Raw genomic sequence first — 17,687 nt, 5'->3', positions numbered from 1 at the left:
ATCAGGCCTCTTTGATCCAGAAAAACAAAGCCCAAGAAGGGGGACAGGAGGGCCCTGGGAATCACAGCAGTACTCAGGTGGAGTCAAGGCTGACACGTGCACGTGAGCTACGGAAGGAGTCTAGGATGCTGGTGGGGCACCCCTGGGCACATACACACACCCCGGACAACGACAGGAGTAGTCAGATGAGGGGAATGGTTTGGGCCAGAGCCCACCTACCTTGTCCTTAGAGTTGAGGACAACAGCCTGGGTGTGGGGCACGCGGACCACGTGGTGGTCAAAGCCAGCAGTGGGCAGCCAGACTCGGGCAGGGAGCTTATGGTTGAGCAGGGAGAGCTCTGAGATCAGCCGCTGTGTTTTCTGTTCCTTGGTGGGGAGCGTGGCCAGCCGCTTGCCAATCGCCATCAGGGACTTGATGAATTCTCGCTCGGGAGCCAGTCTGACGGGCTACAGGGGGTTGGGGTGAAGTAAAAGATGGTGAAGAAACCACAGAAAAAAGTGTCCCAGTCACTCCTGGCCATGCAGGGCAGGAGTCTCAGTGTCTCTAGAACGCCAGGGAAGGAGCTACCTTTAGGCCCTCGTAGGAGATCCCACCCACCCCTGTCAACTTGAATTGGGAACAGGTGGAAAAGCCAGCACAGTCCTCCACAGGCTACTTCTTGAGGGTAAGGGGGGGATGTGTGAATCCAGGTCACCAGGTGCACCCCTCTTCTCTTGGACTTGAGTTTCTGAGGAACTGTCCCAAGGCTTCAAGATGGGTGGGGGGATGACATCCAGAGAGGTCAGCCAGGGACCCAGAGAGAAATGCTGCTTACACCTGAAGTGCTTCACCCATCTCAAGAATGAGGCTGTCCCTCTCCCCACCTGGATGCTTGGGCTGGGTCTCCGCCAGGGCCCACAAGGCTAAGGAGGGGAACGGCAAGTCAGGATCTCCCCTTTCAAAGGAGGACTCAGTCCATAAGTGACTTTTGTTGCTTTCCACGGCATCCCCGTCCACCCCACAATCTCTCACAGTGGGTCAATGCACATGCAGGGGATGAGGGAAGGATGAGCTGACTTTGCCCTAATGAGGGAACAGTCAGTGGGGAAAGAAAAAGCAGATGGAGGGAGGTAGGGGTGGGCAGGTGGGTGGAGAAAACAACAGCTCCTTTCAGCCCCTGATGAGGGCCCTCAAGACCTGTCTTTTTCAGTGAATCCTCCTCGGATCCTCTTCCCCTACCTCTCAGGGACTAGGCTCCCCATATTAGCTCCCTCCTGTGAGCCTGGCTGCTCACGTTGGGCACTTCGTTCTCAGAAAGGGCAAAGTCAGTCTGGGGAGTAAGGCGGGGGTGGGGAAAAAGATGGACTCAGCTAGACAGGAAGAAGGGCTCTTTTCCCAGCCTAAGTCCTTCTACCATAAGGGGCATTTTATCAGGATAGCCACCCCGTTCCATCTCTCCTCACCTAGATAAGAACAGTATCTCTTCCTCTTATAGAAACAGTAGTATTTCACTCACCAGGCTTCTCTCCCTCTCTGTGTCTTGCTTAGTTTCCTGAGTGAGAATTTCTACCCTCACTCCCTCACACTGCAAAAAAGAACTTCTTTTGAGAGCTGGGCAGTGCCATGCCCATCTCTGTGTGTGCACAGAGCCAGGGTTCAAAGGGGTGGGTCATCTCTCAGCCTCTACCCCACAGCGGGCTGGCTCAGGTCCCCATACAATAATGAAAAACAGGGTGTCTGAATCAGTCAGGAATGCTTTGGGAGGCAGGGTTGAACAGAGATAAAGACAGGAAGACAATAGAACTAGACCTCTGTGGTCCCTGGAAATATCCCAGGGGCTTAATAGAGAAAGAGAAAGAAAGGAAAAGGAAATTTGGAGACTCACTCCTTCGTTCATCCTTATCTCCTAATCCATCCACTCAGGTGGCAAATGGTCACGGTCCCAAGGACCCTCCACCCCAAACAATTCATAGTTATCTCAGATTAGAAACAAAAGAATTCCTTCCCATCCTCAATTCAGCATTTGGGTCGGGGGCCCCTAAGTTACGTCAGCATGTTGGAAATATGACCCCAGGCCTCGAGAGAGAGGCACTGCCACATGGGAGGAGATAGGAATCATGACTGAAAGGGGATCAGCACAGAACAAACTGATTGGGTAGACAAATCAAAAATAAAGTGTTAAAAAATCATCCAAACTCCCAGAGGGTCCAGCATTTCCTCTCACGTCTCTGCCCAGCAACAAGGTCCGAGACCCTGTGGGACCAGAGGGTCAGGGGTTAGTTCAGAGGGAACAAGAAAGGAGAATGAGGATTAAGGAACATCGTGGGCAGTGAGCTGGGAAAGGGAAGAACTCGGACCTGGAAGAAATGTGGTTGAAGTTAAAAAGAAAACTGGCTGTGGGGAGGCAAAACTTTCCTTCAGGCCAAATCCTGTTTGCTTTTCGAGTCAGCTCACCCAGCACAGGGCCTAGCATTTGGAAGACACTGAATAAGTATTTGATGGTCTGATGGCAGAAGCCATGCGGAAAGGGTTCTGGGTGGGAGAAACAGGATTCTCAGGGTTTCCTGCCAAGCAGTTTCTGGCTCCAATCCAGGGATAAATTCTACCTCTCTCCCAGCTGTTTGCTCTAGAGACCCAGGAGCTGGGGGCTGAGTTGCACTGCATCCCGGCTGTCTCTGGGAGAAGGATCAGCTGAGCCCCACTCAGCCTGGGCTCAGAGCACTGGCAATAAACAGCAGGGGCTCCTCCAGGTCTGGGAGGCCTGGGAGGGAGGAGCTGATGTCCCAGGAAGAAAAGGCACCTTTTAACTGCAGCCTTGGCCTGGGGACTCAGAAGACCTGGGGACGGAGAGGAAATGCGGCCATGGGGGGAGCCTGCCACCCAGTCCCAGCCTGGCCCCACTTACGGAACTGAATGAAATATCAATACTCTCGGTGCTGGAGGAGAGCTCCTGGGAAAGGGCCGGAGGGCAAGGGGAGAAGGAGGGAAGGGAGAGAGACAAAGGCAAAGAATTTAGCTCCAACTTGGATCATAACTGCTTCTCTTGTGTAGCTCTACCTTTCTGCTTTAATGAAAGAAAGTCAACCCACAAATGCCACTTGTCCAGAATCTTGACACTTGTGGAAGATGCTGGAAGGCTAGTGCAAACCCTGAGGTCAGAAGGGTTGAAGAGACACTGTCCTCTGCTTTTCACTTTCTTCCCTTCTATTCTTGCCTGCACAAGTCTTCCTTCTGGGACAAATCCTAAAGCTGGATCCCTCAGGGAGGTAACCGCACTGCCAAGCTTCCCTGCTTTCTCTTCATCCACTCACATGCTCTCAACCAACCCCTTCTCCATGGAGACGACCATCGAGAGACTGAATTTAACAAGCTTCATGGCCCCCACGCTGGAAATCCCATGTTCCTCCAGCTTCTTGGAAACGTCAAGGAGGAAGCAGAAGAGCTAAACTTTCAGTGCCAGGTACATCTCCTCTCTAATCAGCCTCATTATCACCCTGGGAAACCTAATCCCAACCTTCAATCATGTGACAAGGGATACCATGGACCCATGAGCATGAAACTTCTGGGCTAGATGCTGCTGGGAGTTAAGGATGAATAACTTTCTTACCTACCAAACTTCTGTAGGCTTCCTATCAGGGTATTTCACATGATACTCAATAAATTACAATTTTTTTGACATAAGTTGGGGAGCCAGGTACCAGCTGAATCCATCTGAGAAAGCTGAGTAGCTGACCAGCAGCAGCTGTCCTAGTCCCAGCCCAGGGGATTTAGCTAAACCTCACCCCATTCCTATGTCTTACTGGTGTCTGTAAGCAAAACAGGGGAAAGGGCCGGTACTGAAGCTCATTCAGCGGCTCTGCTGCAGCTCGTGCACAGACCCAACCTGGGTTCTGTCCACCAAGGTCTCCCAGAGCAGGAAGAAGGGGCAGTATGTGTGCACAAATGTGCAGCAAGGGAGGGGGCTGGACTTGAGAGACAAAGTCCCAGAAACTCCCAGGGCAGGAGGGCAGTGGTCACTGAGCTACTCTGCAATCCGCGTTTCAAGCATCTACTTAATTCCACGGTTTAAGTTCTATTCTAGCTGGAGGTCCTCTAGTCAGGTCTTTCTTTGAAGAACCTAGGGAGAGGGGCACTTTGAGGGAGAAGCCAAGCCGAACACTCTCCCAAGGCAACAACTGCTTTGGGCAGGGGTGGGAGGGAGAATTGAGGTAGTGAGGATGCTAGAGGCTATGGTGACTTACTGGTTCAATTTTTACTCATGCGCTGGGTGGGGAAGGAACAGCAAGCAGGCAGGATATTGGTTCCATGAGCCACGCTCCAGCTGACTCTCCTACAGACAGGACGGTCCTGACTCATTAACAGCCTTGGGGGAAGGGAGGTAATCATGACCTGCTCCTCTCTCCTACTCTGTAGGCTTGAGTCACTCAAACTGAGTCAGCTCCAAGGAGAAAAGCTTGAGGCCAAGAAGCTGACATCACACTCTATTAGGCTGAAAGGCCTGCTGGGGCTTACAGTGTGATATGCAGCATATTTCTCTGTACAAAGGTTATAGCCCTGAGAAGACAAAGCTGATCTACAAGTATCATTATGTGGGGTGTGGGGCTAGCAGCTAAATTACTGCCCCCTGCACCCCCAACCCTACGCCAGAATATTTACCATTTGGTTACAACTGCAAAACTGCCTGAACAGAGTTCCCTGACTAGGCTGAGAGAAACTGCTTTGAAGGAGTGGGCTTGGAGGGGTGGGGAACGGTGGGAGATGGAAGGAATCAGTGCTAGAGCCCTCTGAATGTAGGGGAGAGTGTAAAGGATGCCTCATTAAAAGAAAGCAACCTTCTGTGAGATCTGGGCAGAGAAGAACTCTGTAGGGATACCCCAGGCAGGAAGAGACTTGTATGAGCACCTGGGCCTTTTCTCTGAGGCCTCTCTTCACCCTCCAGAGCTTCCCTACTGGTGGCAGGAGGGTAGGATTAAACTCCAAACCCACAGGAAAGCGAGAGATGGGGAGCAGTGTGTCTCTCCTTCTGGAGTCTCTGCTCAGACCTGAGATAATTATGTTTTGTTTTAGGAAGCTGTATACTTCCTCCTCACATGCAGGAATCAACATTTCAAGAGAGTCACAAGCTCCACCAAGAAACTGTTAGAACTAATAAATTCAGTAAAGTTTCAGGATACAAAATCAAGAGTCACAAAGTAAACAATTTCCTAGTTAATGCGATCTCCATACTACCTTATAAGTTCCTGGACTGAAGGACAGCATTTTATCCTACATCCTCCACTGCCTCTAGTGCAGGGCTCCACACAGTATACAAGCTCAAGAGCTATATGTTGAGTGAATAAATGTTGCATGATGGGGAGAAGGAGTATTAGAAAGAAAGAAAAACAATTCCCTTGGTATTTGGGAGACAAAGGCCTTGAAAGATGTATCCTCAAAATGCCAAAGGGGTTTGGAGAGACCTCTGTGCTGAAGACTCCAATGCTTAGACTCCTGGTGACTCTCACTCTCACATTTCCTGAGGAGCCACAGTGGATTCAGGTGTCTCTTTCTGCCAGCATCAGATAACATGGGAGTGCCTGGGGACATGGTATCTCCTTCCTTTCCTGGATCTACTGACCCAAGATAAAGGAGCCAGGTTGGGAAGAATGGCAGCTGGAGAAGCCAACCTAGAGGATTTAAGCACTCACAGAATAACTGTGTCTGAGCATCACCCCAAATCCCATCCTAGGCAGGAGTTAGATGCAAGGAAGAGGGACTGAGGACCAACACAGAGTAAGAAAAGCCAGAGGCCTCAGTTTTTCTGGTCCTAAGATGAGAACTACAAAATGCCTACAGAGAAAAGCCAAGAGGCACCAAGGGATTCACTTGCAGCTGCTCCCACTCATACTGATACAGGCTCCCTCTGATACCCCAAGAGGAGGAGCTCCCGAACACTTCACGACCTTAGTCCCGCCGGCTCTGGATGATTCTTCTTGCTGTGCAACAGCCTCCCTTCATGACCCTGGGCTGCCCTGCCAAGCTCAACCAGAAATGAAAATGGTCTATTCTGGTTCTGAGAACACTTGGGCTCTGCCTGTGCATGGATGTGGAAACCTTCATGGCTAAGGCCTAGGCTGTTCTTCCCCATATGGACTCTGACAGCTGAGGCCTGGTCTGATATGCACTGGTTGAGAGACCTGGGGCAAATCATCTAACCGCTCTAAGCTGTTTCCTCAATGGTAAAATAATACCTGTCTCTTAGGGTTGTTGTGAGGATTAAATGTAAAGTATTTGACATGATGCTTGGCACGTAGTAAGTGCTCAATAAATGTCAGTTCCTTTAGCTTCACTATTATTCTCATAATAAAATACCGAATTTCCAGAGAGACCAGGCTCTGTAGTCTCCCCTGCTCTTGCCTTTTCCCTTCCCTAGTCACTCTGACCTCTCTCTAGTTGAAAGAAGTCCCATTGTATCAAAAACGTGGGTGGGTTATGTGCCCCACAGAGGCAGATGCCAGCACAACTATATGCATTTTCCAACAACGCAAATTCCTCGTTCTTTTCTCCCTTCTTTCCTAGGCTAGGCTGGCAGCCAGGATGGGAGCGTGGCTGGTGGTGAGTCGGGGGTGGGGTGGGGACTGGGGCACCATTGTCTGGCTGGGACATCAGGTCACTGATACTACCGGTTGTCCACCGGGCAACTTCCCCTGCTATCTGTCCAGATATGGAATGAAAGGTGATTATAACCTACTGATGTGCTTATCTCATCCCTGCTCTATATCCTAAATGGGATACCCTGACTGCTGCTTTCTCTTCTTTAGGTTTCAGGTCCTTGACTAGACACTGGGTATGCCCAAGATTTACTCTATTACCAGGACTGCTTCCCTCTTCCTTTTGTGCTTCTCCCAAATGATATGGGAAAAAGACAAGCAAGACATCCTTTCCCCCAAGGAAAGGCAGGCGGGAGGGCATTCTGCAGATGCCTCAATGATAGGGAATGAACCTTACCCTTATGTCAACAAACAGCAGGATCCTCAGGGAGTGGGGGAGAGGGATTATGAGGAGGAGTGGCTAGGAGAATGAAGCTGAGGTTCTACGTAACATCTCCCCTCCCCCAGCACACACAAAATTCACACACAGGGTCCCTTCTCCTCCCCCATGGTTGCTGTTCTGAGAGGTCCTGGTAGATATCCCAGGTTTCAAGTCAGGCTGGGGAGGGTCTCTGCCACAGTTCTCAGTAAGAGAATGGCAGTGCAGTTTAGTAAAAACACATTGGACAGAGTCAGGAGTATCAGCCTTGCTGTTAGCTATATGACCTGAGGAAAGTCACTTTATCTCTCTGGGTCTCCGAGTTCTTCCTTTGTAAAATGAGGCAGCTGGAATACATGAATTCTAAGGTCTTTTTCCATTCTAACATTCCATGCTTTTATCGGTGAAATGAAACAGAGGGACGGAGAGAAAAGGACAGAGTAACCCTATGTCAGACATCCTGTCTCCATGCCGCCTTGCTTACCCCTGTCCCTCCCGGGAATTTTACCTCATCCTCATTCTCCACTTTAGGATTGCTGGCTGTTCGTTTCAGGTTGCTGCTGAGACTTATGCTGGCGGTGGCATCTGACTTAGAGCGCTGGTGAGTCCTTTTAGAGGGAGACAGCCCTGTGTCAGGGGCTGGGCTCAAGGAGGGCAGCTCCCTCTTTCGGTGAGCTGGCTTCAGCTCATCTGAGAGGATCAGCTTCCGTAGCTTGGTCCCGCGGGAGTGTCGTTGAGTGGAAATGTGCATGTCTGAAGAGTAGGCCCCCAGCAACAGGGCACACTGGAGAGAAAAGTTAATGCTCTGGCGGCAACGGTGGACGATGTAGGGCTTGATGGCATCACCCACGTCCTCATCCATGTGAATGTACATGTTAAGCAACTGGGGCAGATAGAAGTCCACGTCCTCATTACGAAAGCAGAAGAGCCGGTTGCCGATGTACGCTTGCACCCCAGGCTCCTTGGAGTTATACAGGTATGAAATGGCCATGGAGATGTCAAATAGTTTCGACTCAAACAGCCTCAGCAGCCAAGACTGTTTGGCTGAGTTGTTCTGCCGCCGCCTTCTTGCTCCCTTGGCTGTGCCCGAGGCCACCGTGGCCCCCATCTCATCTTCCTCCTCCCTTATCTGGGAGGGTGGGTCGTCCAGGCAACGGATCTCACTGTCCACACCATCCCCATTGACCAACTCCAGTGGAGTGCCTCTGCTAGAGATGGCCACGCCTCCATGCAAAAGCTTGACTTTCTCCAGCACCTCCTGGCAGGCCTTCTGGGCCACCTCAGGGTCAATCACTGATAGTTCCCCGACCCCCTCCGTGATGACACTTAGCAAGGAGCCCCCATTGTTCCCTGATGGGCCAGGAGTGGGCTCAGAAGTTGGCTTCAGCGGGGCAGGCTCCACTACCGTGTCTCCCATGGCCACAGCCAGACTTCGAGCTTCCAGGCTACGGAAGGAAGGAGGGAGGGAGAAAGGAACAGAAAGGGAGACACGTACACACACTGGTTAGTGGTGCCATCCTCAGGTCTTCCCTTCACCATGAAACCTTCCCTGGCACCTCCTCTCTCTATGTCTTCCTGGACTCATTCAAAATCAGATGAAAAGTCCTCTCCTCCCAGGAAGCTTTCCCTGACTACCTCCCTCCACTTCTGATTGCTACATTACTCTTCATTCCTTCTGCACTTAGTTACTCAGCTTAGCCTCTATTCTTAACTTGTATTTGCAGAATGCTGCTTTATATGTGTTTTGTTCATATAGGTTTACAAATTCTTCAGGTAGACTGGGAAGCAATTCTGGTTTTAATTCCCTTGTCCCCAACTCTTCAAATGCTTTTCTATCTCCATATCTCCCTTTAAATGCCTGCCAATAACCTTTTCCTTTTCCTCTTTGAACTGTATTTTCTTACTCATATAACACTCCATACACTGGTCCTGAACATCTCACCTTTATTTAGTGTTAAAATCTTGATGTATTTTTCTAGTTACAGATACTTTCTTACCTTCCCTTTTAGACTCAAAGTTCCCAAGAAATAAGGCCCAGCAAATACCACACCAGGCTTCACTGAGAAGAAAAAGCTCTAAAACAACAATCATCCCTGCTGAAGTGTGCCATTTCTCTGTTCGTCTGACTTCATGACATCATTCTCCCTTTCTCAAGTGCTGTGGCACCTGAAGGATAGTGGAAAAACTCCTGAACTTGGAGTCAAATAGGCTGAGGTTCAAAATCCTGGCTCTGCCATTATGAGATGTGTAAACTTATACAAACCACATATCTTCTGAGTTTCAGTTTCCTCAACTGCAAAATGGGAAAAACATATCTACTTCTTATTATTGCTGTGTAGAATAAATAACTTTATGTGTGTAAAAGGATCTAACACAGTCCCTGGCACACCGTAGTACTTAACAAATGCTAGTTGAATCCTAATCACCTAAAAGGTTAGTAAACAATGCGTGTGCACACACACATGTTGTTTATAAGGGAAGTGAATTGCAGTTAATACTCGTTACTTGAGACTCTTCCAAAACAATTATCCCAACACTACTTTCCCCATTCTCATACACGCACTCCAAGAACTGGAGGGGCTGTGAGAAGGCAAAAAGATATCAGGCTGGAACTCATGTGTCTAGAATGTCCAAAGAACAGGGAGGGGCAGGAAGCACATAACCAAGAATCCCTCTCTGGAGGGACTCTCAGAAGGAAAGTCAGTGAGAGAACACTGTTGATAAAAGCCATTGCTTTTCTAGAATGATTCTTCAGAGCCTCACCAAATCCAAATCAGGAGAATCAGTGCAGAACAGGAGGAAATTTCAAAGCAAGGACTGGGAGAGGCACACTGTTAATGTCAGATCAACCCAGCTCCGGAGTCTGGCTGTAGTCAGCAATGGACTCAGAGGCCTCTTCACAAAAATACAAATAGAGTGAATCTAAGACACACTCAAGAGCATGAGCAAGAGGAAGGCAGAAGCAGCTGTGGAGCTGGAATGCAGGTAATTTCCAACTGATAGTGACATCAGCTTTGACACTAGTCAACCTGGGTGCATATACTTTGGGTAAGTGGAAGGAGGCTCAAGATACAGATTCTCTAGTCACTCTGCAAAGCCCCGGTTTCCACTGCCACTCTTCCAGTGCCTCTTCTTGCACCTCTGAAATGTTAAGACTCAAGGTTACCTTCATTTGCCCAACATTATACAGTACAGCTCCCTGACTCCCAGCAGTCAACCACTAAAGTTTTGCAGGAAGACAGATGGGGAACTCAAGTTCTCAGAAAGCATCAAAAATGGCTACTTTGGTTTATCTTTCTCCCAACTCTGTCAAGCAAGAAGTTCATCCCCAAATTTAATTTCTCTGATGCAGTTTTGAGCTTGGGATCAGCAAAAAGGTGGCAACTCTTTCACTGTGCTCTCTCCCAAATTAGGCAGTGCCCTCTGAGCAGCAGAACCAGCATGGCTGCCTGTGCGGATCTGTCTCCACTCGCAACTATGGGTTGCACAGGAATAATGAGAAGGAAGCTTTAGGCATTCCCTGCTGCACCTTTGTAGGACACTCTGCACCAGAGGGTCACTCAAATTCAACTGGGACCACTACCTTTTAGGTCTGCTTAGAAACTCACACAACAGCCTCAATCACTTTATACAACCAACTCTTTTTTCTCAATCTCTCTAGGCTTGGCACATTTTTCTTTTTTCCTCTACTCCAGAGACTTCCAAGTCACCAAAAGCTCCTAAAAATCCACTTTTCAAAACTTGCAAGGGAAATGAAGTTCAGACATTCTCCACAAACAGCATCTCAGACTTCACTAGGAAACACAGAAGATTTGGAAATGGTCACAATTGGGATTATGACTGGCACCAGGAAGGAAGGAAAGGAGACCATCATTTTTTTTATTCCAGGGCTCAGTTAGAAATCCCACATCACAGTATTCAGGGGACTTCCCGCTGAAGAGAACAGGTCCCCAATTTGGCAAGCCTCTACTCTCCAGGGAACAGACAATGTCAAGAGAAGGAGGAAAACCAAACTCCTCTCCGGTATAGGCAGCTCTGCCACTAGAAACTACCAAACTGGAGCTAGGCCTCCCTCCTGGCCTTTCTGAGCCTCAGGAACTGCCGGCATCTGAAGCAAGTCATGGGGAAAAGGAGGAGTTGAAGGAAATTTAGGTTGTTTTGGCAATTTAGGCAATAAGAAATAAAAAATGGATTCTCCCAAACCTAAATCCAGAGATGGTCCTCAACATCAATTCATTCATTTTCAAATGCAAAGAAAATATAGCTTTGATAAGTAACTATTCTAAAGAGAGAGAAAGAACTAGAAAGCGAAAAAGGAAGAAACAGTTTCTGTATTCACCACCTTTCCCCTTATAAGTCAGAGAACAAGAAAAACACGAGAGAAGGAAATCCAAACCTTTAGTATCAAATGACTCCTATGGCTCTCAAGGACATTCAGAAAACTGAGGCTCCACATTTCACACTGGGAGCCTAAACTGGCCTTCCAGGGAGACTGGAAGGGAACTGAAGAGGCCGACCCCGCCCCAGACTAGCAGCTGGCTTCTAGGAAAGGGGTGTGTGTGGGGGGGTTGGGGGGCATGTTGACAACCGACTGGCTCCACACGTTATGTCTGGGCAATGCAGGGAATCTTCAGCTGAGCATCAGAGGGTTGTTCAGGGCAAAGCAGAGAACAGCAGCAGTGAGAGAGGACAGAGAGGGTACATATGCATGTGTTCTGTGACTGAGCATTTAAGTAAATGTCTGCAGAAGACTCTGGGGGGAGGGAATGCTATCACTTAACATGGCTTCCCGCCTCTCATCACCTCAAAAGATTCTAGGCAAACAACCCTCCATGGCCTCCGTTAAAGGACTTGGTGGATTGGTCTCTGGTAGGACAGGATATAAAGAGCCCCAAATCAATTTCCTCACTCAGTTAATCACCATTCCCTTCTTGAAATCTTTTTCCATGAACTAGATAAATACAATTGCTTCAGATCAATCCTCACGTTTTTATACGTTTCTGTATTTTCATAGAATGACCCTTAAGAGATCATCTAATTTAGTGCTCTGCCTCCAAGCAGAGAGGTGAGCTAAATTTTCCACTTCCTTTTAAAAGATCCCTTTGAAAAAAAAAAAGACCCCTTTGAGATGGATCATGTGAATTGGAAAAAAGAGTAGGGGAGCCAATGTCTTCATCCTACAAGGTAGATAGTTAAGAGAGGTTATTAAAAGTTAATGGAAAGAACAGAAGATTCAAATATGTTATTTAAAGTTACACAGGGGACTTCCCTGGTGGTGCAGTGGTTAAGAATCCGCCTGTCAATGCAGGGGCACGGGTTCGAGCCCTGGTCTGGGAAGATCCCACATGCTGTGGAGCAACTATGCCCGTGTGCCACAACTACTGAGCCTGCGCTCTAGAGCCCGTGAACCACAACTACTTACTGAGCCTAAGTGCCACAACTACTGAAGCCTGCATGCCTAGAGCCCGTGCTCCGCAACAAGAGAAGCCACCGCAGTGAGAAGCCTGCACACCGCAACGAAGACCCAACGCAGCCAAAAAAAAAAAAAAGTTACACAGGCTTCCAGTAGAAATAAAAATGACAATATATAAGCAAGAGGTATGAATCTTCTAAAGCGCAATCTTCTTTTGTAACAATTAATAAACCAAGAAACAAAGGCACAAGCATTTTATCTAAGGTTATGGCAATAACTGTCAGAGAGAAACACTGAAATAATTAACACGTTAACTCTAGGAGTAGGGATGAAGGAAAAGGAAGTATTGATTTTCATCATAAACTCTTTAAGTACAATTGGATTTGTTCAAATGCATGTATGCCTTTAGTAGTAATTTTTAAAAAGAAGTTGCTCTTCTAAAGAGACTCCTAATCATCCTAAGCTGCCTGTTCTGTGGTTGAGAATTTCCTCCTCAGGTCTCAAGGTTTAACTCAAACCTTTCTTTAAGGAGGTCTGAGCTCATCTTTCCCCCTTAACCTTAACGGTAAAAATGGAGATTGAGTACAACCTTCTCCTTGTAGAAACAAAGAGCCGAGCAGTCAAACAGGCTCAAGCCCTACCAGGAACCAGGTAAACACTTACCCAAGGCCCCAAGGCAGGGTGGCATCAGGGGAGAGGGCATTCTCAAGCTACCAACAGGAGGGTAGGGAGAGCAGTGGTCTCTGGGTAGTTAAGTCAATATTGAATCAGGCTGAGAATTCTGTTCAGGGCTATAGAGCTGGTATAAGCAGATTCCAGCCAGACAGCCCAAGCCAGCTCTGGGAGCCCCTGCTGTAACAGACAGATGGCAAAGAAAGCAACCTGTACACTCACCTCTCTCTGAATTGTTCCTTCCTGCTGCAAGCTCCAAATGCACTTGAACTAGGCCCTCTCCTGTCTCATGCCAGTTACTGAGAGGTCCCTCTCAAACTTCTTCCCCAAATCAAAGAATCTCAATTTGCTGCTTTAGATGGCATTCAACAAACATGTTCTCATGCAGTGTGGACCCAGCTCTGAGAAGGAAGCAGGGAAACTAGGGGAAATATGACTTCTCTTTGGGGGTGCTTCCAAGGAGTGAAGCTGCTCCTAAAAAGGGGAATTATGAGATTGGACACTGGCTAACGAGGAGGGAGACAAAGGGAGAAGTGGGATGAGGTAGCATGATTACTTTCAAACAGGCCTAGAGTAGGAAGATGAATGGAACTTCATATGCCCTCTTCGCTATCGCAGGCCAAGAGACATGGCATACAAGGAAGCAACTAGTTTCCTAAGTCCTAACTCACTCCAAGTTTTCTTTTCCAGCCAGTTTCTTCAAAGTACTTTCCCACAAACATACTTTCCATCTACAGAATCTGGAGTTATGGTTCAAGCACAAGAGGAACAGCAAAGGTGGTCAGCAACTTACAGCTGTGGGGAAAAAAAGCAAGGCAGATGAAAGAAGCTGGCCTGGAGCTTGTCTTTCAAACTGATTTACTCCTATGGTTGTAAGACTAGAAAGGCCCAACAGAGAGACCAGAATGAAAGAAAATTCTCAGAACAACTAAATCACTACTCATAAATACCTTGTGTCTGAGGAACCCAGAATGTTTTGTAAACAAATAATTAAGTCTAATTTTTTCCCCCAACCCACATCCTGCTATAAGCCTATTACTGCACTGATGCCTACAGAGTGGACCATTTTCCCAAAAAAAGTCACTCTAAAGGTCAAGTGAGGAAGTCACATGCTGAACTCAGGAGTCCTGATTCTGAATATACAAGCTCTTTCCATTGTCTCATGTTCCTTTTCCCAGTTACCCCCTGACCAACCCCACTCCAGGCCTAAACTCTTAAGGAATCAACCAAAACCATTCTAGTGAAGCCACAGACAGTAAACTGATTCCTATTTGGAGTGGGAGGAGACTCTATTCTGTGATCCCTTTAAGACAAGCCTACAATTAAATAATCCAAAACAAAATTTCTCACAACCTCATTCAGTTTCCATGCAGGACTGTTCGTTCCTCCAACAAAGTGTAGTCTGATAGGAACTTCTTTTAAACTTGCTCCATCCTTCAGAAACACCCTTCTGTCCAGAGAAAAGCCTGAGACAGCTGAGGCTCCCCCTCCTCCCAACACATTTCCTTCTTAGCTCAAGGTTTAGCTGATCCAGAAATCAGTGGTATGTAAAGGTAAAGAGTATGACAGAGAACACGTAAAGACCATAAGGAAAACAGAACCAAGTGTCACAAGGATCAGCAAAACCCCTGAAACTCGAGGGAGGTGTCGAAGTTGGAAATCCTGAATGGGAAGGGGCACTGTCAGATCTCTCTTCTACAGGAACAAACCTCCAGAGGTTGGGGGAATTGAGGAAGGGTAGAGGGAAGCTAAAGAAAGTTACAGGAATCATAAAGCACTCCAGAGAAGAAGGGCAAGGCTTAAGATCAAAGGAGACTGTAAGTAGTACTTTGGGAATGATGGTGAGAGCCTAGATGCCTTAAGGAGAAGGGAATAGACAATTCTTGGAAGCCAGGAGCTGGGTGGGTGGCTGGCAGTGAGGTAACGGAATCAGAAGCAGCAGAGGAAGAGAGGGCCACAATCTTTAGATCAGGGAAAAGGGAACCCAGTGCTGGGGTGGCATAGAGACATCGGAGGAAAGGGACAAAATAGGAAAAGGGGTAAAGGCGGAGGCCATGGGAAAGATCGGGGCTGGAGCACAGACAACGAGGAAAGACAAACAAGGATGGACATTATAAAAGGCGTCGTGATGTGGAAAGGGTTGACGACTTAAAATAATTCGGGACGGAGGCAACAGGGATAAGAGTGAGGGAGGGGGGAATCCCCGGGCAGAGGGAGGAGCTAAACAGAAGAGGAAGCCAAAAAGCAGAGGAGGACCCCAGGCTTGGGAAGAAAGGGTGGAGAAGGAACCCGGGGTGCAGCTGCCTCCGGGAGGGCAGTTTTGTAGTCAAACCCAGGTGTGGGGGCGGGGGACGCTGTGCGGGACAGGGTGGGAGAGGGGCCCCTTCACACACAGAGCAGGGGGCACTCACGGGGTAGGAGCAGCTCACCTCCGGGGGACCCCGGCGGAGGGGGTGCGGGCGGTCGGGGTCGGGCTGCCGACACCGCCGCCTCAGCAGCAGCGGCGGCTCCCGGGTTCCATTGGCCGCCTGCGCTTCCCTGACAGCGGCCGCGGCGGCTGCACCAGGCCCCGGCTGCCGGGGCTGCCCTCGGCGCCGCCTGAGGGGGCCTTCGCGCTGCCTCACTTTCGACCGGGCCTCACAACTTTCTCTTCCTCCCTCGCACAACCAAGACCAAAAAAAAAAAAAAAAAATCCCCAGCAGATCTCGATTTTTCTTCTGAGTTCAGGCCTTTCTTCGTGGGCTACGCTTTCTTGCTTCTCCGACGCTCAGGACCCTACCGATCCCATAGTAATCTAGGGAGTCGGGTGAGCTGCCTGGAACATGCCTGTTCAGAAATAGAGAAGGGGGCGGGGAAGAGAGATTTGGCAGCTGGGGAGGGAGGAGAAGACGGAGGGAGGAGCTTACGGGTGGGAGGAGGGGCCAATCTTTGGGAGGCGGACCTAAGAGGCAGCGTTTGCGAGGCTAAGGAAGCCGAAAGGGAAGTAAAATTTGCTGGATAAGGGGAAGGGGTTCCCGGTCTAGAGCAGTGAGCGGCAGTGTGGCAGGTGGGCGTGGGTGCCCTGTTAGAGGAGTGCAGACTTATCGCATACTTCAGTAAGCACAGGAGCATGCAAATTATATGTAAATGAGCCCGTTCGGCTTAGCAACCGAGTTACCGTAATTGCAATCAATGGCTTTCCCCCTCCGTTATTCCACTCGACTTCCTTAGTAAATCAGGTCAGGGGATGGACGCTGGGGATCCAGCTGGACAGCAGAAAGACAAAGGGCAGGCGGGGAAGGCACCTTCACTATCCTTTTCCTACTCATCTTTAAGGACGATGCCAAGATTACGCCCCTTATCCCTTGGGGAATGGCGCGGTCCAACCGCGTCAGTCTTTCGCCGTTAGCGGCGCGACTCGAGGCGGCGGTTCTGCCTCCGAGGTCACCACCTGCCTGGGCAGCCTTTGGCCTCCAGCCTCCGGACCTCGATCCAGCCAGGGAGGGGCTGGACAGGGTCAGGTCGGGAGAGGTGAGTGAAATGACAAAAGCTTGGAGGGCATAATCACTCCTTCCAAACAAAACAAAACCATATAAAACTAAACAAATAAAAAATATGCCCCGCAAATGGACTTCTGGTGTTGGTTTTGTGTATTTATCAGATAGCTTATTGACTAGGAACCCTTTACGTCAGAACCTCTGTCCCAACCCTCATAGGGCCTTACTTAATATTCTACATTGGGGCTAGTTGTTTGAGCCCAGATCCTGGATGCCACCTTCCCTGCCACTTAAAGGCTGTTTGATTTGGAATGACTGATTTAACCTCTGTGAACCTCCGTTTCTATGTCTGCAAAGTGGATCCAAGAATATTGACACTTTACAGGATTTTGTGAGGATTAAAAGAGAGTACAGGTTACTACTATACATAGTACTATATTACTATTATTGGGACAATAATATAGGATAGATGACGAAAGGAAAGAGGGTCACTGCTTCAGTGTTTGGGAGGCAGAATAAAGATTAATAGCTTGAAAATACCTCTGTAAAACATGCAGTATGTACAAAAGTAGAACAAATGGGGTACCTGATTGCTGAAGGAACACATTGTTAATTAATACAGAAGGCCACTCTGTATATGATGAATGAATGAATGAATGAAAGGTTTCTCAAAAATACTGTGAGCCAGCTCAAAGAAGAGTTGCTAGAAATGATCCAGTCAAAGAAAAAAGAGGAGACAGCATCCTGAAGGGAATTTGGTCATATCATGGGAGGGCAAGTTGATAAGCTAGGTTAAATCAGGAGTACAGTAATGAAAGATGAGCAGAGAAAGAGGCCAAGAGTGCCAAAGATAGTTTAAATTTGTCACCGCTCGTCTGGAGTGGGGAATCACCAGTCCATCTGTGAGGCCTAGCAGCTCTTGGCCAGCTCCCAGTCAGCTGTCTGGCAAGTACGGAGAGGTGATGACCCTGCTTTACCCTAGAGTTTAAAATGTCACACATCCATCCCCTCAAGGGATAGGGATCCCAAGGGCTGTAAGACGGCTTTTTGAAACATAGTAAAAAGAGATGTGACCACCTTACTTTTTATAGTAGGAAGTTTTTTATTTTCCAGTAACATCTCTGTTCAAACTTCAAGTAGG

The 17,687-nt window shown here is 48.4% G+C and overlaps 1 protein-coding gene across 3 annotated transcripts in view; it reads right to left on the bottom strand.

The window, feature by feature from the left end:
- The window catches only part of PI4KB (phosphatidylinositol 4-kinase beta), a 28,377-nt gene extending 12,481 nt beyond the window's left edge, over positions 1–15,896 (bottom strand). The window contains exons 1-4 of one of the 3 annotated variants that reach the window (XM_061183490.1): positions 15,500–15,896; positions 7,494–8,430; positions 2,886–2,930; positions 220–447 (exon numbers count right to left, since the gene is read on the bottom strand). In XM_061183490.1, coding sequence (XP_061039473.1) covers positions 220–447; positions 2,886–2,930; positions 7,494–8,402 — 1,182 coding nt within the window. In that variant the 5' untranslated portion in view covers positions 8,403–8,430; positions 15,500–15,896. Of the gene's footprint in view, positions 1–219; positions 448–2,885; positions 2,931–7,469; positions 8,431–15,499 lie in introns of all 3 variants that reach the window. The other 2 variants (XM_061183491.1, XM_061183492.1) reach the window with 2 other exon arrangements.
- Positions 15,897–17,687: the final 1,791 nt, after the last annotated feature.

Source organism: Eubalaena glacialis, chromosome 3 (genome assembly GCF_028564815.1).
Source record: "Eubalaena glacialis isolate mEubGla1 chromosome 3, mEubGla1.1.hap2.+ XY, whole genome shotgun sequence".
NCBI lineage: Eukaryota > Metazoa > Chordata > Mammalia > Artiodactyla > Balaenidae > Eubalaena > Eubalaena glacialis.
The sequence above is the reverse complement of the archived record's forward strand: the minus strand, read 5'-3'. Positions and strand labels throughout refer to the sequence as shown.